The sequence below is a fragment of the Diabrotica undecimpunctata genome, chromosome 8, assembly GCF_040954645.1.
Source record: "Diabrotica undecimpunctata isolate CICGRU chromosome 8, icDiaUnde3, whole genome shotgun sequence".
Classification (NCBI taxonomy): domain Eukaryota; kingdom Metazoa; phylum Arthropoda; class Insecta; order Coleoptera; family Chrysomelidae; genus Diabrotica; species Diabrotica undecimpunctata.
The window spans coordinates 59,460,181-59,484,787 of NC_092810.1; the positions used below are offsets into that span (position 1 = coordinate 59,460,181).

At 30.1% G+C, this 24,607-nt stretch overlaps 1 protein-coding gene across 3 annotated transcripts in view; it reads left to right on the forward strand.

The window, feature by feature from the left end:
- Positions 1-4,181: 4,181 nt before the first annotated feature.
- The window catches only part of LOC140447605 (methyl farnesoate epoxidase-like), a 221,312-nt gene continuing 200,886 nt past the window's right edge, over positions 4,182-24,607 (forward strand). For 2 of the 3 annotated variants that reach the window (XM_072540354.1, XM_072540352.1), the window contains exons 1-2: positions 4,182-4,245; positions 20,732-20,848. In XM_072540354.1, the coding sequence (XP_072396455.1) occupies positions 20,737-20,848 (112 nt within the window). In that variant the 5' untranslated portion in view covers positions 4,182-4,245; positions 20,732-20,736. Of the gene's footprint in view, positions 4,246-20,731; positions 20,849-24,607 lie in introns of those variants that run through there. The other variant, XM_072540353.1, reaches the window with a different exon arrangement.

The window sequence follows — 24,607 nt, forward strand, 5'->3', positions numbered from 1 at the left end:
CCATCCTTGAGTTTCTAGTGGTCATTCTCTTGCCTACATTGCTAGCCTAGCCACATTCCGTTCAATATTTTTTTTTCATACTTCTTTACTTAATTGTTATCTATTTTATCCCAAATATATAGACCACTCTTCTTATACCTCTCTCCTCCTACACACCCCAGTATTTTGTTACAAACTTGTGATCCTAGTGGCAGTTTAGACTTTTTCGGTTTCATCTGTTCTTTGTTAGCTGAAGGCTTAGCTCCACAGTACGTATCAAAAGCATAACATTAGCCAGTAGAACTGCAGAACATCCAATTCTTGTAGCCAAAATGCTTCATCGATGGATTAATTTTCATGAAAAATGCCCCATTGTTGAAACTTAGCATTCAGTAAATCTATAAGCGGTCGTCGTTTAGACATTTTATCAATTTTGTTGAGTTTAGTCATCATCATTCAATCTTCGCTTATCCACTGCTGGACATAGATCTCCCTCATAATTTTCCATCTATTTCGATCTTGTGCCTCTTGCATCCAATTCCTATGACAACGTTTTAGATCGTCAGTTCAACGTGTTGGTGGACGACCTCTGCTTCGGTAGACATCATCTCTTGGTCTCCATTCCAGTATCCGCTTTGTCCATCTATTATCTGTGTTGAGTTTAGTATTGTCTGCCAAATGTATATACTTTTTAATTTCTGTAACCCTATTTCTGCTCATTGCGTTGGAAATAAATTCAACATTCAGATATTCATCCAAAATTCTAATACATCCTTTCACGGAGTAATTTCTGGTACTTGGTAAAAAGAAGAATTCTAACAAAAATTTTGATCTCATCTTTTGTAATTATAAAATGATGATTATTGGAGGCTGTTGCATACAGATTGGTTTGCTCTACAATATGACTTACAACTTCATCATCAAATAGCTTTTTAAAAACTTGTAACGTAGTTAGTTCTGCAAGCTCAGCTTTTACCTTTTCTATTCGTTTATAGCTTCCATTGGTACCATTCATGCTCGTATTCACTGTTTTACGACACCATTTAGGATCTCCGGACTTCTTCAGTAAGTTTTTTTTTTAAAGTTTGTTAACTGTCAGTTCCCTCTTTGATGATTTTATTCGTTTGGGCAATGGAATGTCATCATCTGTTTCATCCGGGTCATCTCTATTATCAAAATCATCGTAGTTAGGATCATACATCGTTCTATAGTCATCCTCATCTTCGGACTCATCAATAATAACTTCATGTTCTCCAGGAACATCATTAGGAATTTGGGTTATTATCAAATCATCTTCATCAAACTGCTCAACCGTTTGATAGTCAACATTTGGTGGAATTATTACCAGATCTATTTTAGCTCTATTGGTAATCTCTACACTTTCAATATTATTTACAGCTGTTGCAAGCGTTTAATACCCTTTTCCATAAAATGCAGACATCGTTATTTCAGGAAGACTCATCGTAGAATTTCAGACCTAAAAAATATATATTATATTATATACCCTTTTACTCAATGTACCCAAGCAGGTACAAAGAAGTTTAGGTAGTTAAATCTTCGAGGTAAAACAAATATGCGATAAAATTATATTCACTCAATATTCTTACACATATAATAAAACAAATACAGAACGTTATTGATAAAAATGTTTACGTACCACAATTTAACCTCAAATCACAACTGCAATGACTTTTTTACAGCGCTGTATCTTAAAACCACGCGAAAAAAATACAGTAATCTGTTACATCGCCTGGGAGATAAAACTGTGCAGGAGCGTCTTGTGTCCCAGATATTGAGATTTTCAACCATAGATGGCGTCAGCGGAAAATTATATTTGCCGTACCCGTGCAGGTAGACTTCTACGCTGAACGTTAATGGGTTAATCTGCGCTTTACTGATTCTGGTATCTGATAATTAAAGCTCGGATTCATAGGCAACAAAAATTGAAGAAAAAGGCGCCTATATAGGCAAATATTTTTATTAAAAAAGGCAGGAATATTAACATTTAGGCAAAATATAGGCAATAAAGGAATATAACTTATTATTTATTGTACAAAGTGAATTAACGTAATATTAACTTAAGGCAGGTATATTTACACATCATAATCATAACATTAGTATAAATAAACTAGTAACTAAATAACTGTAAATTAATAATTAAACATTGTAACCACTTAAAATTTTATCATTAATAGAAACAACTAAATGTTTTTCAATATTTTCGGTCTTAAAACTATGTCTTCGATCACAAAATTAATTTGTACATTGAAAACGAACGTTCGACATCGACAGATGTAATTGGAGCATATTTCAGAGCGGATAATAAATCTGGCATAATTTGAAATTCCTCGGAAAATGTCCCATTCAAAACTTTAGCAACATTAGATAAAAACGAAAAACCTTCATTCTTGTCGAAAACATATTTTATTTTTTTTTTAAATTAATTGACCGTTACTTCCAGGTGCCGATTTAACTTTCGTCTTTAAATTATCTATTAATTTTACTCACTCACATAAATTTACTCTTGTTTTTCTAATAAGGTAATTGTGGTAACTATTAATTTATAATTGTCATTGATATAAGCGAGTGCCTGTTTCAATTTGGGATTTTTTAATATTTTTTTTGCTTCTCGAATGGCTTCGGAAATATCATCATCAAATTCTGACATAACTAATTCTATTTCATTGCAGTGTTCAAAGTAAAAAAAAACTGCTTCGAGCCAGGTTCCCCACCTTGTAATTACTGGTTTAGGTGGCAAAGAGACACCGGGAAGTCTTTCTTTATATATTTGCACCCTCAACGGAGCCTTTACAAAAACTTTTTTCATAAAATTTATAAAATTATTTACCAACGGAAACAGATTTCTTATTTCTTCAGCAATTCTATTTACCCCGTGGGCTACACAAGTGCAATGAATTAAATTAGGATAAAAAATCTTTAAATTAATAGCAGCTTTTAACATATATGCCGCAGCATCTGAAAGCATTAAAACTATTTTATTCACTGGTATAGCGTTGGGTAAAAAGAGGTTTGTTAAACTATCTTGTATAAATCGACTTATTGTTAAATTGTTTGTTTTTTCCAATTCTTTAACGGCAACTAAATAAGGTTTTCTCGCAAAGTTTTCGTTCAAAATTCCAATCAATAAATTAGCTATATACCTGCCGCATACATCTGTCGTTTCATCCACGATAATATACAAAAAATTGCCCTCTAACTCCCGCTTAATTTTTGTCATACATACCACATATCATTTTTCCACAGTATGTTTTCTCAATGTACTCTCGTCCGGTAAGGATTTATTAAGATATTTTTCGAAAAAGCATTTAAAACTAGAGTTATTAACTTTATATAGAGGAATGTTGGATGCAATCATCATCTGGCATAAATCAAATTTAAATGCGTCTTCCTCCATTTTTTTTAACTGCTTAAACTATCCCGCAGAGATATTTGGGCTAACTTAGAGGAATTTAATTTTTCCAAATTACATTTATGAAGTGAGGTTCCACAATGCTGGTCAATAAAGTACTTTTTTCTACTTGAAATCTGAGAATTAAAAAAAAAAATAATTAGAATTCTAAAACCGCTTTAGAAATTAGTTATGTTGTTGGACGAAAAAAAATTAAACTTACCAATTTGCCGCATGGTTTACAAAATGCTCTATCTCCTTCTAGAGAAAGTTCCGAATAAGGTGCGATCCATAGTCTTAATTTAGAAGTCATCTTTTCACACAAATGTCTAAAACGTTTTAAAACGTGTTCTTTGCTTTTCGGTAAACATTGACGGTATATATTGACCCAAAATTTTATTATAGAGTGGTTTAGTAATAGAATAATATCATGGGTAGTACCATGAAATTTTAAAAAAGGCGCAAATAGGCGGAATTTACGAAAAAAGGCAAAAAGTGCAAAAAACAATTATAATAGGCAAAATAGGCAAAAAAGGCATTTTGCCTATGATCCGAGCTTTACTGATAATAGAGCTACCCATAACAACGTTTACAGGTTAAGATTAATAATAATTTCTATTTAAAAAAAAAATTTGAAAACGATTTTCAAATTGGAAATCGAAACGTCAAAACAAATTTAATGTAAATCTCATTATAATCAATTGTGATTAAATCACAAAAAAAAAATTATCTAAAATATACTTATTATTATTTTTATTATAACATTAGAAAATATTGATAAGATAGTAAACTGGTTGAACCTGATACGATGCAAACATTTGCTTAGTAATCGGTGATCGGTGAAGTACATACCAGAGGTAAGAACGTATTTTCTAATAATTATTTTACACCGTAATTTTTATTTTGTAGCCCCAACTTACATAAAATCGTACTTTTAGTTTACTTTACATTTTTGTGTATGTCCACAATAGTAATGATTTTTATTTATAATTTGTCGTGAGTATAATACGTTTACTCCATTTTGTGTAATGTTCCCTTTGGTAATTTTTTTTATTAATTTTACAAGCAACGTTTTGAGAGAAATTTGAATTCCAAACAATTTTAAATTTATCCATTGTAGTCAAAAGTTTTTTGCTTTAAAATTTTTCCTGTTGTTCATGACTTTTTCAGCTGAAATATATTAAAATTCTATTTACAAACAACCTTATGGAAATATTCCTACGTAAATATCAGATTCCACTCATAACAACCAAATATGTGGATCCCAACTGGGCTATCTGTAAGATATATCGACTAAATGTCTGTCCTTGAACATCGTCTTTTTGAAGTTATACTTTTATACGCGCGCTCCACGTTGGAAATTTGTATGGGAGTCAATATGTGAAATCATTACATATGTAAGATAATGAGTAAGCTAGAGACAGAAGATATATTTTCTCTCTCTTCCTCTCTCGAATATAAAAATGTTCCTTTTGTATATATATTTAATATTATATATATTAATTATATATATATATACATATAATATTATATATATAATAAAATATTTATTAATATTATTATTTATGTAATATGTTTTGTATTATTTATTAAATGTTCATAATTATATTAGTCTTTTGTATTTCAAAATAATAATCTCAATAAATCACTGTATGACCCAAAACTGTCAATTTTGAAATACGTTTGTGTCATGTCCTCGGTAGTATAGTAGTCAGTATCTCGCCTGTCACGCGGGAGACCGGGGTTCGATTCCCAGTCGGGGAGGACTTTTTTATTAATATTATTACATGGTAAATTAAACATATGTGTAAGTAGAAAAGTTATGTATATTATTGTCATTTTTAAATACTTATGAATATTGCATTTTAATTTGTATTGTATTATTATATTAAATTATGTTGCAGTGTATTGTATTGTATTTTTATATTAATAACAAAATAAACAATGAATTTTACTGCAGAGTATGTGTAAATAAATTTTTGCATTCAACTCCTTTCATACATATATGAAAATAAAAATATACATTTTCATCAAAATATTGATTCAATCCTTCATTTACTATACTCCCATTACAGGTCAAATGTTGTTTATTAATTGTTAGTAAGTTGTTATTAATTATGTTTTTCTTTCTGCTATATCTTACCTATAGCATTACATATGTAATGATTGTGCAGATTGACTCCCAAATAAATTTGTAAAGGCGAATGCGTGTATAGAAGTGTAACTTCTCCGTTTTTTTTTAATTTTGTTTTACAAATACACTTTTTTGTTGATTTATCTTTTAGAATGTGATATAGACAAAACTACATAACTTCAGCTACAAATTCCATCCAATACCTTCTTCTTAGAGGCATTTCCCGTAACGTGTGATGGTTTTGTAATGTAAAATTTTAAATTCTTCGATTTTTAGGCATATTTCAAATGTTTTATATTTGCCTCCCCAACTCAAAAGCGAAATTTTATGTTATAGGCTTTAAAGATTAGGTTCTAAGAATGGAAATTTTACTATGACCGGTTAATACAAGTGATAAATTCTCTTGATCTTATGAAAATCATAAACAATGGAAAAAATCGCGAAACGTTTGTTTATTTAACACCTTTATAAACATTGACTTCATTTGCAGCAAAACACAAAAATTGCATACGAAAACTGAACTCTTCACACTTAAAACTCATTTTGACTGTTGTCGATAGGACCCTCTTATCTAAAGATATCGAATTTTTACCGTCGAGTCATTACAAATTTTATTTAAAATTGATCTCGCGCGCCTAACTGTCATTAAAAATCGCTGGTCGCTTCAAACGTTGTTTCTGAGAGAACGGTTCATCCTACACAAAGATTTTTGTTCAAAATTATTTCAGCTAAGTACATTTTTTTATACGGCGTACAGATTCTTGCAAAATCGATTTTTTCCGTTTTCCCTCCAAACGGGAGGTTGTTTTCAATAAATCTATCTTTACTCCCGCAGTATAAAATAATTTGTCATAATTCTTTAGATACAGGAGATTTCAAGCACATGTCTCGTTTATCGTCCTAACCTTTTGGAACTGTATGGGAATTGTGTATTTAAGTCAAATATTTGCAATATTTCTATCCACAAAAAATTGTGAAAAACTTATAATTAATATTTATAATGCTAATAAATAAATGTCGTACTTTCACATTTGTATTTTTTAAGTTTTCTTAGAAATTTTGCTCTTTTCATTTTAATATCAGTTTTCTTTATACAAATGTTTCTGTTATCTTCCCTTTTTTTTTCATCTAAATCCTAATTTCTTCATAATTTATTTAAAAGAAGATAATGTACCAGCTATAATTTCTTCGTTTCTAACATATTCGTAAACAGTGTCCATTGTTGGCCTTCTTTTGTGGGTATTAGCCAAAGTATACATGGTAATTCTTATGTGTTTCTTAAATAGATTAACCGATGACTTGTGGCTGGACTTGCAAATATTTCTTTTGGATGAACCAAATTTTGAAGTTGATAGTTTTTTTTTTCATCTTCCTTAATTACTCTTTTTATTATACATTCTAAGAAATCAGTTATTTTTACTCTACTCGCTCTATTAGATTGGGCAATATCTCAGATATTTTTCTTGTTTCATAAATAAATAAACGTTAAAGATAATTTGCTCTCTTGACTGTGTATCATTTTTTCATTGTTACATTCCCTGCAACACCAATTGATGTTACATAATAGACAGAATAAGATATTTAATATCCACAAGGAAACTAAGTTCCTGTAGCTGGCTGTATACCATATTTATACAAATTTATATTTATACTTTATACAAAAAAATTATTTAAAATTCTTTATAAAAGGTATATAACCAAAAACGTTTATGGATAATATATATATATATATATATATATATATATGGATATATTATATTCCATCATCAGTGTGTCCTAAAAGTATATAACCACTTTCATTAAAGAGAACATAAAATTTAAATTTTGGCCAAGGTTAATACAAAATGTGGTTAATACTTACTATAGTATATTTGAAGAATAAGCTGGAGTAAATTCTCAGAATACTAATCTTCGCACCTCGAAATACAATATAAAATACAATAAATTATACTGAAACGTAAAATACATAAACAAAAACTGTAATTTTTTATATATTCCTATTAATAAATAATAATATTCTTAATACTAATAATATTGGAAATAAGAATGAAAATTATATTAGCAATAAAAAATAAACAATAAAGTTGCCGGCAATTAGTTCAAATGTAAAATAAACTTCTGAGCTACAGTTTAAAGTTAAGCTTCCTCATATTCTGTTTCAGATGAAGTGTTATCCGACCCGGGATGAATTATTATAGGTTCTATACTGCTATCTTTTATATGATCAAGCTCCCACATATTTTTCTCAATATCCATAACGTGATTAATACATTTTTGCCAATGTTCAGTAGTTACTTCGGATATTGATTTATGAAAAAGAATAGTAACATCTGACAATTTAAAAGTTGTATTATTTCGAGCAACGTTACTTTTAACTTCGGCCCATACTAATTCAATCGGATTTAGCTCGCAATGATACGGTGGTAGGCGAAGTATTTCAATTCCTCGTTTTTTTGGCTATTTCCTCAATGACATATTTTTTATAATTTTGTTTATTAATTTTAGCAAGCTCTAATAATTTTGCTTTTGTCATTGTATCGTCAAAGATTAAATTCTTAGAAGTTAACCACATTGCAATTTCATCTTTCCTCCATTGAGTAGTTGGTAAACGTTCAACTAATCTAAAGTGGTAACTTGCATTGTCCATCACAATAACTGAATTTTTAGGTACGAATTTAATCATCTGTTTGAAATATTCTTCAAACACGTCTCCGTTCATCTCTTCGTGATAATCACAGCTCTTTTTTGATTCAAACAAAAGTAAACCCTCCTTAAGAAATCCATTCATACTACCTATATGGGTAACAATTAATCGTCGACCTTTACTTGTTGGTTCCTTGAAACCAGGTGAATAACCTTTCAGAAATGCTTCATGCTCAAATTGTCGACATGTTTTTATAGTTTTGTCTTTCCAAACTCTCCCTACAGTATGCCCTTCATTAACCCACGTTTCATCTAAATAATAAATGTTCTTATTTGCTGTCCTCATTTTTTTTATTTTTCTGAGGTAGTCTCGTCTCCAACACACAATTTCTTCGGAATCGATAAGCATTGATTGTCTGCTCACTTTTTCATACTTAAAGTTTAACTCATGCAAAACTTTACAAAGTTTGTCTCTAGTTATTATGGGTAAATCGGGATCGTCGGTAATGGCTTGTAAAACTTTATCTAAAGTTGGTATTTGATTGTTAAAAAAAATGAGTGGACCATTCTACAAATTGCATTTTTGAAAAATTCATCCACATTCACTTTCGACAATTTTGGTCTTCCTGGTCTCGGTTTGGGTGGCGTTATACCAGCTGATTTTTCCTCTTTTAAAATGTTATATACAGTTGATTTTGTATATCCCATTACTTTAGACGAAATTTCAACTATACTATCAACAGTATTGGAAGGACTGTGTTGCTTAAAATAATTGTAGACGTTAAGAATAACACTCTTTTCGTTAAGTGATAAATTTATTCAACTTTAATTTTTTAACTGGTGTATAATTACACGTTAATTCCATATTCTATAAACTCACTATTCACTCTTGCAAAAAACAACTGTGTCAGATCTCTTCACTCGCTTATAATCGACTAAAAAAAAATTTTCTGATATTAATAAATGACTATTTAAAGACCATTAACCATTTTATTAATCATTGGTTTTCCAAACAAAATCGAAATTTATACTATTTAAGATAGCGTTCACATTTATCAGAAACCATCTTTCGCTAATCGACTTTTTCTATCTAAACTATCAAAAGACCATTAACTAAATACCTATGTATTTTAAGAGTTTTTTATTTCTTGTTATTTAATGGTTCATTATCATAACGACAAAAATAACCATAAATAACGTTACTAAAATAAACAGATTTATATAAATATAATATGCTTTGAAAATGGTTTAAATATCTAACAAACCGAAACAAATAATGTAATACCCTTAAAGTACGTCTATGACCAGCTGAAAAATCCCTAGCCTACGCAGTTCTAACAATAGCAGGTACTTATATTTTACGATAATCCATGTGACATGGAAAAATTTATATCTAAATAGTCAAACCCAACGTAAAATAAGCTAAAATAATGACGTTGTACGAAAAGCCACGTACTAAAATATGCTTAACAATTTAGTTTTTTTTTCTGAGAATTTACTCCAACTTATTCTTCAAATATACTATAGGTGTACATGTTTTGAGCTACTAAATATTTGGATAAAAACCCGTTAAATGTTATTAGTTTAAATTAAGGTTACATTATTCGATCTCATACGATAAGATGTTAAAGTTACCAGTGGAATTGATAACATGGCAACATAAGACTCTACGTGAGGTTGCTGGTCCTGAGACAAAGTGTCTTTGAGGACTTGTTGATCGCAACTGATTGAAATGACAATATTGACATGTTAGGACGAAAGTCGGAACAAAGCAGTCAGTGTAACTTAAGGTATTTGTCTAAATATGACAGGAGCCAGCAATATTTAAAAATTGAATAAGTTAAAATTATAATAATATAACAGTAGCAACCATCAATGTTGTAGTTTGAATTGTGAATTTGTCCTAAATTTATGTTAAATATATTAAAAAAAAATTTGTTTTATTAATTAATGTAGGTGGACTGAAGTGTCATCAGTTATGTTTAATAACAAAAAAATTACAGATATTAAAATAAATATAATTAAAAAAACTCAAACATCGTAGTAAAAAACTTATGTTATTAATGGTATATTTAATTAAAGAATTAAATTTAAAATTCCAAATGGATTATAATAAAGTTCAGAACGTTTTTGGACTAATCAGTCATTAATCTTTAGTGAACTTTTGGATTACTTACGTAACTAACCGCAAAACCAAACAGTGCTTGGGTTCACATTGAAAGTAACATACTTAAAAGTATTAAATTATACGGAAAAATGCCGATGTAATTGGATCACTAACCGGGAACCATATGTTCCTACTCGAAGTATAATTTTAACTTTCGAACTTTCGTACTGGAGTTTTTCAATTAGGATTAGTTAGCAACGTAAAAATTCGGTTTCTTTTTACATTTAATCGTAAATAAAATTAGTTTCTTGAAAGCTGTTAAATAAATAAAAGTTGCGCCATTTTTGCTTTTTCGCGATTCTCATGAGATCAATAAAATTTAATATTTCCATTGACTGGTTGCTGTAGAGCTTTTATTGCTACAGCCTAGTCTTTAAAGCCTATAACATGAAATTTCCATTTTGAGTTTTGGCAACAAATATGAGGTATATCACTTATGTCTAAAAAACGATGAATTTACACTTTTACACTAAAAATGATCTCACGTCTTTTTGGATCGTTTATAATATAATAATTCAACGTTTTAAGACATATTTCAGATGCTTCATATTTGTTGCCAAAACGCAAAATCGAAAATTTCATACTATAGGTTTTAAAGATTAGGATCTAACAAAGAAAATTCCATAGTGACCGGTCAATGGCAATAATAAATTTTATTGATCTCATGAGAATCGTAAGAAACGGCAAAAATCGCACAACGTTTATTTAGCTTTATAGAAACTAACGTCATTTGCGGAAAAATGCAAATATTGCGTACAAAAGCTATATTCTTCACCTTTAAAACCTATTTTAACTTTTGTCAATAGCACACTCTGATCAAAATCAAATATCCTATTTTTACCGTCGAGCTGATACAAATTTTATAGAAAAAATTGATTTTACGGACGCAGAATTGAACTGACATTCAAAATAACCTGTCGCTTCAAGCGTTGTTTCGGAGAGAACGATTTATTCTCCAAAAAAAGTGCTAGTAAACATTTTTGTTCAAAATGATCTCTGCTACATTTCATATTTGAAATATGTTTTACTGCGGCTTACAGATTCTTGGTAAATCGATGTTTCCGTTCCGCCCCCAACTAGGGGGGTTTAGAGGGAATCTCGAGGTAATAGTGGCAACATTTTTGCATCTTTTTGGGGTGTTTAAATTGACGCTTTCTGCAAAATTTAGCTTGATCTTTTGATTTTTAGAGGTTTCGCTGCATTTTCGTCTTAGACTGGAGTATTCGTTCCTTGTACAGTTAGGTATACCCAAATAATTGCAGGCACCCCAATTTAATGAAACATGTCTTGGTTACTGTTATTCCTATAATATTTAATAATAGATTATTTAAAGTACAGAAAATTTCTTTTGTATGCTAAATTTTGAAGATTTCTTTTGTATTTGGTAATGCATATACCTAGATGTACAAAAAAAATTGTAATGAGAAATTTAAAAAATAGCTGTAAAACTAAAACCTTATACAGTCGACTATTTGTAATATGTATGTGTATATGTATCATCAATAGACTTATTCAAATATGTAAATAAAAAAGTATGAAATATGCGCATAAATATGCAGTATTTTATGCAAAAATGCAGTATTTTATGCAAAATATGCTGTAACAATAAGACTACCAAAGAGAATTGAAGTACTATTGTAAAAATAATACCTCAATCAACCATGAGAGCTTATCGTCTATACCTTGCCTAGCTTAATATATCAAGGGTGAGTTCGTCTTGTCTTAAACTAGGGATTGAACCTGAGTTATCAGTTGATAGCAAATAAGACAAATTTTAACCAAACATATTTATTTAAAAGAATAAAAAAACAATAATTAACCCTGCCAAAGCTTAACAGTTAATAAGTGCTACTTATTGCTTCGATGGGCTGCTTGTCTGTTCTAGCTGTTAGGTCCTCCAATTAGAAGTTGTGGCTTCTGGAGAGCTGCAGTCACATGTGGCTGTATGTCCTAAGTTGTAGTGTAGTATAGTTATAGTAAAATCCAATCTGGCCAATAAATAAATTCGATCTGGTCAATAAATCCAATAAACCCAGTAAAGTTGTTGATATGCCAATAAACTAAAATATAAGGAACAACTAGCATTAGAAACGCATCAAAAAGAAAGGTTTAACTTCCTTGCCATCTTACAAAATTACACTTACAAATAGCGTATGGCAAGGATAAAATGAAATATGATTGTTACTACTTAGTTAAATTCTGTTAAAGAGTCCTAATGCATATATCAGAAAAAAAAATGTGCTTTCGAAAGAAAGTAAGGTTACAAATATTGGAAATGCGGTCAGAATTATAGAATAAATATCACAATGAAAGTACTTACCCCAAGAGAATTTGTAGACCATAAAAATGAGTCTTATAATAATTTTTGCCTTCTTTTATAAATTTCAAAAAGAGGCAAAAAATAATCCCACCACAGAAAAGTTGTTTTGACAGAAAGTGGGAGACTAAATTAGCATTTTTAAAATAAAAAATAGTAAAAATTAAACTAAATATAAAGAAATTAATAAATTAATAAAGAAATTAAAATGAAATAATTATTTAAATATAAATTAATAGAGATGTGACGTTTATAACGTTACAATGCATATTTATCTAAAAAATATGCATGTAATAAAAAATGTTTACAATATTTTTTTATTTACAAAAATATTTACAATATTATAAATACATAATATATATATAATTATTTTAACATATAAATATTATTTTGAATTGTGGTAACAATAGATTATCAAATGATGTTCAAAATTTTCTAATAAAAATTTATGGCTTCTATCTGAATACATACATATATTTGTTAATAGAAAAACTTCTTTCGACATCAACTGATGTAACTGGGGCATTTTTCAAATTTACTATAATAGATGGTTCTAAATTAAGTGGTTCGGATGTCCCAGCTAGTACTTGAACCACTTCAGAAAGAACCTGGTAACTACTATTTTTTCCATGGTTACTTTAAAATTTGGAAAAATTTCCTTTCCAATACTAGGTACCTAACTTTTGACACAATGACTCAAATTCTTTTATTAAAACTGTACTCTCTAACAATGATAATTTGGAGGATTCTAATTGAGTTATAGTTTTCTGGACAAAACTATAATTTGATTTTATAAATGGCAGTTGCTGTTAGAGGATGTTATTTTGGAAGGCTTGCTTAGCTTCTAATAAAGATTGACAACAATCATCCGTTAAAAGGTTAATTTTTTTTTAAATCAACAAAATGATCAGCATAGAAATTAGCTGCTTTCAACCATGTTCCCCAACGTATTAAAATGGGTTGCGGTGGCTGTGGAACAGCAGGAAGCATATCTCTGTATGTTTCATTGTATTCTTACAGGTGATTTCAGAAATACCTTTTTGACGCTCGCTATTAAACTGTTAACTAGTGGAAATTTTTTTCTTACTTTCTCCGCAACTCTGTCTATTCCATGCGCTAAACAAGTGACGTATATTAAGTTTGGATAAAATATTTTGCGGCATCAGATAAAATAAGCAATAATTTATCATTAGGCACAGCAACAAGAAGAAAAAAGTTTGCTAATGCTTCTTGTAGAAATCGTGATATTGTTAAAGCGTTGGTTTTTTCCACTTGCTTACAGGAAATTAAATACGATTTTGGAAACGTTTCATCGCTAAGTATACCAATCAGTAATTGTATCTTCCTGACGAGTCAGTGGTCTCGTCCACACATTATGTAAAAGTAATTATTACCTATTTCGGCTTTTATGTTGTGGCTAATTGATTAGTATAACAAATTGACATTATTTCTCTTTAGAGTTCGTTCACTGGGAATGTTTTGTTTGCTTTTTTTTTTTTAAGAACCAAAGTTTTCATTAGATGATTTTGAAAGCGGTATATTAGAAGATACTAATGCATGACACAAGTCTTTGTTAAAAGTTTCTTGTTCGGTTTGTTTTTTGGAACTTGACTGAAAGCACTTGGACACTGAAGGTTGATATTTTTCATATAAATATAAATATTCTATAGTTGTACCCATTTTTTAAATCTAAGATTGTAGAAATAAACTAAAAATTAATCGGTTTTGCATAACAATTAAAATATTTAAATTAAATCAAATAAAAATCTGTGTAGTAATCTTGAAAATGTCAAGAAATGACTGTGCAAACAAGAGGGTCTTGGTCTTTTCTGTTTACATTTAAAGAAAAAATACTGTGAGCATAAATTAAAAGCACTTAATAAATTAAGTCCAATATATGATATGTTTTTGTTTTTACCAAAATTAAAGCAAACTATGCTATTGTTAGAAAAACAATGTTAGCGACCTTTCAGTTTGAATTTTAAATAGGTATCCTATTTTTTTATCGCAAGGAGTTTAAAAAATGCTCGAAAAAAGAAAACATACATCGATTTATTGCGAACTAGCCTTGTGTCGGTACTTTTCTTAAACATAATCTTTAATTTTAAAATCTTTGTTTGTACCACCGTGTAAATTTTTAAAATAAAATAAAAAACAATACATAATGTACTTACGGTTTTGCCACAACATGAGCAATAAACTTTATCCATATCCATAGATAGCTCTTTGTAAGGTTTTATCCAAGTTAAAACATTGCCTCCAATTTTACAACTAAAGTGAAACCAAGTGAAACTGACCGTCAAAATAAAAAATTTTTACCTAGAGACATAAACTGGCAAACACAAACCCTTAATTCCAGGACAAAAGGCGACAAAACTATAAGCCGCTGTTTTTTATTAGTTACTATACCAAGAATTTGAATACCAAGGGATTATAAAACATTAAAAATTAAAAAAAAATTAAATATTGGCATTTTCATGCTATCTGTAAGTTTGAATATAAAAATATATATTTAACATCAAATTTTTAAATTATATGCACTTTATGCTCACTTTTATAAAAATATGCAAAATTTGACATTTTTGTTTTTTTTATGCATTATATGCAAAATATGCAATTTGCATATTTGCTTAAGTCTAATCATCAATCTACCATTGCATATACCTTATGGTTATAGTTATGGTTATGATAGATTGGGACAGGACCCATTTATGAACTCTTCAGATACTTAGACCTCCTAAGGCGGATCCATTGTATCATCCATATCATACGGAATAGGCTCATAAGAACCTAGTCTTCGGCGTTTTTGGGGCCCATGCTATTTCGAGGTCCCCTGTCTGCAGTAACCAGCAGGGCCCTAAGTATGAGCCCTTCCTGCCTTGCATATACTTAAAGCTGCATAGAAAAAAGTTAAAGAATGATAGAATAGACAGTTGAGATTTGATTTTACGTATAGTGCCTTCTCTTAAATGTATTTCGTACTTCTAGTACTTCTCTTAAATGTATTTCGTTCTGCAGGTCTTATTAAAACGACTGGGTAGAAACTTCAATCGCTCTGATGAGTCCTGTTAGGACGAAATACGTATAAGCGAATTGTGGAAGCACTATACGTAAAATCAAATCTTAACTGTCTATTCTATTGTTCTATAACTTTTTTCTATGCAACATTAGGTATATGCAATTGTTTTTTTTTTCTATATCTTTATTTACTCGTATTTTGAGTATAAGAAACCAATTCACGAAAGGTTCTTGGCACGATGCACAAATACTGGTATGCTATTGCGCACGTAGCACTCTCTCGCACTGTGTTACGTCACGTGCGAAGCAAAGTTTCTATTAAAACACTAACGCTTGCTCTGTTAGTCGGTTAATATCAAATATATAGGCAATCAAATATATATAAGCATGCATATTTGGCAATTTATATTATAAGATGTGTAGTTTACAAGTTTTTTTTATTTTTGCTTGGGTATAGGTGTTCTGATTATTAAAAAATAAAAAAAACTTTTTTGTACGTTTCGCTACATACAGTGTATATATTCATATTAATGTAGGAATATAATGATGTCTTTTCAATTAATAAGCATAAAAATTAATTCTGTTTTATATATATTTCGATGGTTGGATTCATTACTGGAATATTTCCAAAATCGTGTATTTTGAACAAAGTATGTAGAATGGTTAAATATTAAAACCACTTTCTAAATAACTTAATTAACATTTAAAATTGTTTTAAATGAATGTGTTACCTAAACATTTAAAATTAGAGAAAATTGTTTTAAATTAATGTGTTACAAAATATCTTCGAACTTTGACTTGCATTTTCCAACATTAGCCTAATTTACAATATTTCAGTAATAAATCCGGCCGACAATTCATAATAAAGATTTTTTGAATATTTTATAGTACAATATTAAAATTTATTTTTTTAAGTTAACAAACTTTGACATATTTTTGTCGAGTTTTCTTTAATAGTTACTGAAACTAATATGCCTGTTCATTTCTCTTAATCTTATATATGTGCGTGTCCTACTGAGACATTGAAAGTCTGTTTTCTGTGCCAGCTGTTGAAAGTTTTTAGGTTTTTTTGATAAAGAGCTTTTATGGATTGTACAAAACAATGATTCCATTTTGATTGTAGCTTCTTCGTTTAGGTACAAAAGAGAACCTCTTGAAACCGTCTGTATCTGGTTCCATATATATCTCATAAGTTTTTGTAGGGTTTCCTAAACTATATTTATGTTTAAATTTGTATGCAACAAATCCACCAACATACTTCAAAGAGTCACGATGAATTTTTTTTTCACCTGATAATTATCTGCGACTTTCAAAACGTCATCGTCAATTATATGATCCTCCTTTAAGTAGCGAGCTTCTATAAATGTATTTTGAAGTATTTTGTCCTCTTAATACTGGGATTCTTTCAAACCTTCAGTTTTTTTCTATTAAATTTGACAGCATTTTTTGTGTCAAGCAAATATCTTCTAACGTCGAAATATCGCTTGACAATTGAGGACTTTCTATTGAGCTCTTACTTACGCCGGATTCACTCGTTTCAATAGTATTGCGACATTCTGTAAAGATCCCGCCGAAGTTTTCCTAAAATATACCACCTTAATCTATATTTAAAATCTATTGGCGAAAGATGGTAATTTGCACCACCCATTTCTCGAATATAAAAAAAAAGTTCTCTAGCACATCTTGATTCAACCTAGAAGTTAAAATATAGTCAACGTTGTATTTTGCTTGTAGGTAAGAAAGTAACTCTTTCAGAGATCTATTAGTAAGCAATATCCCTTTTTGAAATGGAATAAGTCCTTTATGTTTACCAACCCGCATTGAATTGACCATTTCTGACATTTTATCCACTAGACGTGACTGCTTATCTAAATCTGTACCATATGCATTTCGTGTTGGAGAATTGACAACGAACTTACATCGAGAATTTAATAGATCAAACCAATTATTAAATACCTATCTGAACAATTACAGCGGCTTCTTTCCAGTAACTACCTTTTGGCATAACTCCATTTTCTCCAGCATAACTAAGTTTACAATAGTTAAACTGCAAGTCTCACTATTTGCCTCATAGAACCTTTTAAACAGATATAATGTAGTGTCAATTTATGCGCAATTGTCAATTCTGAAGTTGATATATTCTTGTTGATCTGCAAAAAAAATATTTAAAGACTTATCACAAGGGTGATTAATTTGTAAAAACAATTCATCTACCGCACGATGCAACGATGTAGTTTCATTATTCGTCTGCTTGCTTTGAAAATTGTAGAAGGCACATATTTAGGAAAAAATCTTGTATTTTTGTTTCGAACACAGAGAAATCTTTGTATTTCTACTCTCTGTTTTATAGAACAATGTTTGCAAAAAAAGGGGAAATTTTAATGGAAACAGTTGTGGGACAACAAAGAAACCTCGCTTGTGTTCCTGTTTTTGTTTTGCTTCGTTTTTTGAATATTTACTGATGCCCAAAAAAAATGCAACACTTTGTATACGGTTACTTATTTAGATCAAAAGTATTTTTTTATAAATCTCTAAAAATGTTTATGTGATAAAGATTTTACCTCGCTATCTTTTCTTTAACTGAAGTTGTTTTTTTTTTCGCAAAAACAAAAAAGATAAGAAAGTTTATTTCTAAGTGTATTAACTTTAGTTTATGCGTAATTTTTAGTCTTTTTGGATTGTTTTTAAATTACTCAAATATTTAAAACACCAAGAATTCACGGTTGTCGGTAATTTCGCTATTTAAGTAACATCGAAAAAGAACGCATTATAGGCATGAAATAGGCCGGTTTTAGTTTACGGGAAATTTTGACGAAGAATTAAAACGGTGTTAACAGTTTGGAGGAGGTGGTACAATAATGAGACTTATCAACGTCATAGAGGGTCTGGACGTCCTAGAATATTGCAAGGCCATTATTTGCGCCATCTCAGACTTCTTGCTCTCAGAATTACACGGGAGAGTGTACATCAAGTAAGAGATGGGGTAGTCTCAAGAAAAACAATCAAAAATTACTTGGAGTAGGACTGAGAGCTTGCCGTTCACTTTTGGTGTTACCTTTTGGCACCACAGCATAAGGCTCGACACCTAGAATCGAGCAGAGCTCGGCAAAACTGGAATGATCAATGGAATTTTGTCTGCTTCAGTGATGAATATATGTTTTGTTTAGGTGGCTCTGATGGTCACATAAGGGTAAGACGTTTTCAATGTGAGAGACGAAATATAAGCTGCGTAGTTCCTATTAATGGCATTCTGATAGCTCGATGATATATTGGTGAAGTACTGTAGCTGGTTTTACATCCCTACCTACAAACCATTCCAAATGCGATCTTTCAACAGGATAACGTAAGATCTCATATAGCCCGTGAAACCTTGAAGTTCATACAAGAATCTGGTACAGAGACTTCAGAGTGGCCATCAAGATCAGCCAATTTTTCATGCATTGAAGATGTGTGAGATATGGTAGATCGAAACCTAAATCCATTGCCACATTTTCCAGCAAACTTAGAAGACCTGTGACATGCCATAAGAAAAATCTCGATAAGTATTCCGCAATATGATAACTTAGTTCGATTAATGCCCCATAGAGTAACTGATTGTATAGAAAAAAGATCGAAAAATGTTTCGCAGATATCTGAAGCTTTTAGGAATAGATGAAAAGGTACTGGTATTTTTACCTTGCGTTTTTTTTTAAACAATAATTTATGGTCACAATTTGATTTTTTGTCTATAAGTTTTTTCTCTCAAGTATATTTTTAAATAAACAATATTTTTATCGTTTTTTTTATATCAAGAATATCTTCATTTTCCAGTTTTTTTAATTAAAATTGATAAATAATTTACGGAGATATTTGCAAAAAAAAACAGTTTTTTTTGCACTATTTATAAATTTTATTAATTTTTTTATTAACAAAATAAAATGTTATTAATACATTTGAACATCGAGGAATTACCGTCTTTTAAATTTGTGCGAAATTTTATGCCGATTAGTCAAATAGTTTAAAAGTTATTTAATTTGTTTATTCCTGAGGCTAATTATTTAAACTATTGTTCTTGCCCTATGAATGATGGTAGACACATTTAGCAAATTTCATAGGATTATTTAAGACTTAAACTATCTCAGAAGTTAAATGCATATTGCGTTTTCATCGAAATTATTTATAAAATAAACGTTTGAAAAAGTGGTATGTTTTTTACTTATAAACAATTATAACTTTTATATTTTTCAAGCTACAGACTTGTACGTACAACCATTGGATAGCTGGTAAAAAACTCACATCAAAAAAACCTTCTATGACCAATAGGAACGAAATTCTAAACTTTATACTGAAACATTTTATAGCTATAAAATTCATCCAAATTTTCGAAACTTACAGCCCTTCGAAACAAAGGACTGTAAGTGGAACATAGGAAAGTGGAGAGGATAACTGTTTCAGCTCCGTTTTAATTTTAAATTTCAATCTCCGACGAAATTTTAAAGCATGGAACTGAAACAGTTTCTCCTCCACTTTTGTATGTTTTGATATAAAATAATAATATAAATATTGTTTATTTAAAGTATCAGGGAAAAAACTTATAGACAAAAAATCAAATTGTGACCATAAATTATTGTTTAAAAAAAAACGCAAGGTAAAAATACGAGTACCTTTTCATCTATTCGTCATCTAGTAACCCCCACCTATGACTAAAAGCTTCAGATATCTGCGAAACATTTTGCCGTGAAATCGATGATTTTTGCCTAACCAGACTAGGCTATTATTCATTATTGATTTTTTAACGAAACTAACGTTGCAAATTTGTTTATAATATTATCAACTAATAAGAATATTATAATGTTAACTTCCATATTTATGTACTAAAAGTGCATAGAAATTATCCAAATGCACCCTAGTGCATGAGAAATAATTCACATCTTTCTTAAAAACGCACCCATTTAAATAGTAGCACTCCGCGGTTTTTCATATTTGTGGGTCGATTGACCATATAAAACAATAAGGTTGTAATTTCTTTTTGCCCATTTTTTTTTTACCATCATCAATAGCCTATAATAAAGTCTTAATGTTTAGATCCAATGGATTCCAATAGTAATCAGACTCCTAACACGTGGCAATCTTCATCTATTAAACTGTTATCCTCTGACCAGATAAACATTCGACCACCAGGGGTATTTATGAAAGAACAAGGTAAATATTTTTCTTGTATAATATATATATATATATATATATATATATAATATATATATATATATATATATATATATATATATATATATATATATAATATATATATATAATATATATATATATATATATATATATATATATATATATATATATATATATATAATAGATATAAGATACTATGGTAGACTTTCATCTTTGGTACAATGCGACAAGCGAGAGCTGGCGGGTGAGCTGCGCGAAAATAGAAAAGGACTTATTCTAAGAGAGATAGGAGAGGTACTTAATCGCGGGTGTCACAAATGCGTAGTTGCCGTATCAAAAATTTAATTGGGATCTGAAAATTACGTTAGTAGATATGTACCGTGGTTATGTGGATGCGTGTGTGATAAACTTATTTACCACGAAAACAAAATAAAAATTATAATAATATTGAATAAAACGTAGAAAAAACTGTTAATAATATTTATTTTCCTAAAACGTAATTAATTCTCAAAGGGAAGGTATTTTTGTATGTATCGCGGACAGATACAAATTATGTCTTAATGCTTACTAAACTAAACACAACACAGAACACGCGTTCTTTGTTTGTTTTTCTAAGCCAGACGATAAACTCAAGTATTATCGGCCTTTTATCTTGTGATATCATTGCTTACAATATCATATTTTGTTTCCCATTTATAAAAAATGCAACGTATCGAAATATTAAAGTGTCCAGCATATCTATAGTAAATAAACATATTGTAGAAACACATTTCAATTTTTATGTCATTTCTATTTCACATGTGTTTCACATTATTTACTGGTAATCTAATGCACTGTAATTTTTTATTTATTTATTGATTGTAACTTAACTTAAATTAAATTATTTAAAGCTCAATTTATTTTGAAAATGAGTATTATAATTACCAGTTAAATGAGCTACACGTTCTTGTATCTTTTTTAAATCAACTAAGACTTTATCTGCATTAGCTTCTTCGGTTGTAAACTTACAAACATTGAAAATTATTTTTCGTGCTTGAGATACCAAAGGTTTGCCTTTTAATACACTTGCCATTTTAATAAATATAAATAAGTTTATAATATAGATACTCCAAATAAAAATATAAATACTTGACAACACTGTTAGAAATCTAGCACTAATTCCACGATGTGAACTCGTAGCCGACAGCAATAGAAATGAGCAATCCCTTCCACTTTTCAATTTATTCTACGCGCAACCCGCCAGCTCTCGCTTGTCGGATAGTACAAGCAAATTAACGTATGGAAAATCGGCTTGTTAAACATTTCAATTTTTAGACAATAGGAGATAATTTTAAAAGTGATTTTGATAGAAAAATATAAGTGTTAGTGATAGTCTAAAAATATTAAAGGAGACGTATGCACAGCAATATTTAATATTGATCATTTATATTCTGAGGATTATACACCCGACGATAATTGAAAAACATAATAGATATGGTGCCAAATTTAATAAAGAATCGCAAGAATGAAAAAATTGATGTGAAAGAAATCAAGTAGGAACAAAAATAATACAGAGAAAAAATTATCGAGCACAGAATTAAATTGGAGAAACTAACACAAGAGAGTAGCGAAATTCGAAAGAAAAATGAACAGGTTAAAAAAAATTGTAACATGTAAAAGGATGCCTTGAAAGGTTGGATAGAGCAAGAATATACTGTGATAGTACAGGGAATATCAACAGATACGGGTGATAGGAGATTACTAAAAGAAACAATAGAAAATTTTATGGAAAGAGAACTAAATATTAATACAAAAATAGAAGAAGTAATAAAACTAGAAAATAAAACATGTTTAGTCAGATTGCTCAGCTTTTTCTTCTTCTTCTTCTTTTTATGTAGTTATTATTCTGTCTATTTTTCAATGTGCCTGCCGTAAGTTGTCGTTTCATCGCATTCATAGTCTTTCTACTGATCGTCTTCCTATTGGGGAACCGTCTCTTGCCGTCTTTACTAGTCTATTTGTTTTTATTTAGCTTATATGATAGTTCCATTCTACTCTTTTATTTCTTATCCAGTTCTTGATGTTCTCCACCCTGCATCTACGTCGTATATCTGTACTACTAGCTCTGTCCCATAGTGTCCCAGCAGCTCTTTGTGTTTGTCTGCAAACTTTTTTAAACTCTCTGAAATTTGAATGATAAGAATCCCAATTCTCTTTGAGTTTGGTGCGTTTTGCTCTATTAAAAGCTATTCTTGCTATCTTCCTAAGGTGTTCCAATTCAGTGCACCACCAAGAATTAGTTTTGTGACTTTCCTGGACCATCCTTATTGGACAGGATTTTTTATAAGCATAGCTTATTTTGTTTTGGATAGATACCGTATACCTTTCCAATTCTGTATTAGTTCCTGGAGTTAAAGCCTTTTCATTCCGCAGGGCATTTTCTAAGAGTCGGTTGTAGAGTTCTAAATTTGTCTTCCTAGGGTTGCTCGATTTGATAAGGCTTTTTTTCAGACTAATATTATAGGTTAGCCAGCGGTGGTCAGACATAGAGGTATCCTCCGATATATGCCAGTTCTGAATTTTATTCGATATTTCAGCTGTTGCCAGCGTGATATCTGTGACTGTTTGGCTGCGAACAATAATAAAGGTAGGTTCGGTGCCTCTATTTAAGATATACAAATCTTTTCTAATAATATATATATATATATATATATATATATATATATATATATATATATATATATATATATATATATATAAGCGGGGATCCTACAGCTTCTGCCGCTTCCCGCATTTCGATCGCCATCTTTTTCTATCCCTCCAGGTGTCTTCATCAATGGCTCTGTCTTTCATGGTTTCCATAACACCTTGTATCCAAGACTTGGCTGGTCTTCCTCGTTTCCTTCTATTACTTGGATTGTATTCCATAGCTCTTTTTGGCCATCTGTTGTCGTCCATCCTCTGTACTGTCCATCTTTTCTAATAATATAGTCATAAAAAGACTTATCTCGAGCATTGTTATCTCTGCTGCCTTAGCCTACTTGGTGAGAGTTCGAATCGCAGCCGATAATAAGTTCTACCTTCTGACTGAGAAAATGGTCTACCAGATCTTCTATTTCCTTTGTTGGTGGTAGAGTGGCTGCATCTGAGGGTAGGTAGACTGATGCTATTATCAACTCTTTATTTTTGCCCTTTCCCCATGGGCATTTCACTTTAACCGCAGTTACGTCTGAGGTGCAAAACTGTGCCATGGGGGAGGCTTTGATTTTTTTGGGAACATATATTACTGTTCTCGGTTGTTAATTTATCCAGGTGGCAACTTAGTGCAACTTTTCTCCAACGCTCTCATTACGTTCCAACGGTGAGTTCTAATAAGCCACTTTTTCTATACATTTACGAAGAAAATGTATAATAATAAAAAAAATTAAACTAAAAGATTTATTGTCCTTTTACGAGTTCCGAGAATCAATAATTCCGTCCCAGTTCTAGGTACACAAAAAACTTGTTTTTTCTAATGCATTAGCGAAGCGGTTGGTATTAGGAAAAAACATTTATGATCAGTTGTGGTAGGAAAAATAATAACTTTTTATATTGAGAAGAAGAGAATTGGCGGTAACATAATATTGAAGCGTGTTTAGATATCAAAAGAAACAACCTGTTTTAGAAAAAACTCGTTTTATTTAAGCTGAGATATATCGAAAATAAATAGAATATCTTTTGTGTGTTATTAATAATTGTAACAAAATAATGAGCGATTATTGGTGATATGTTAAAATTTTAACACTGTATTAATATATT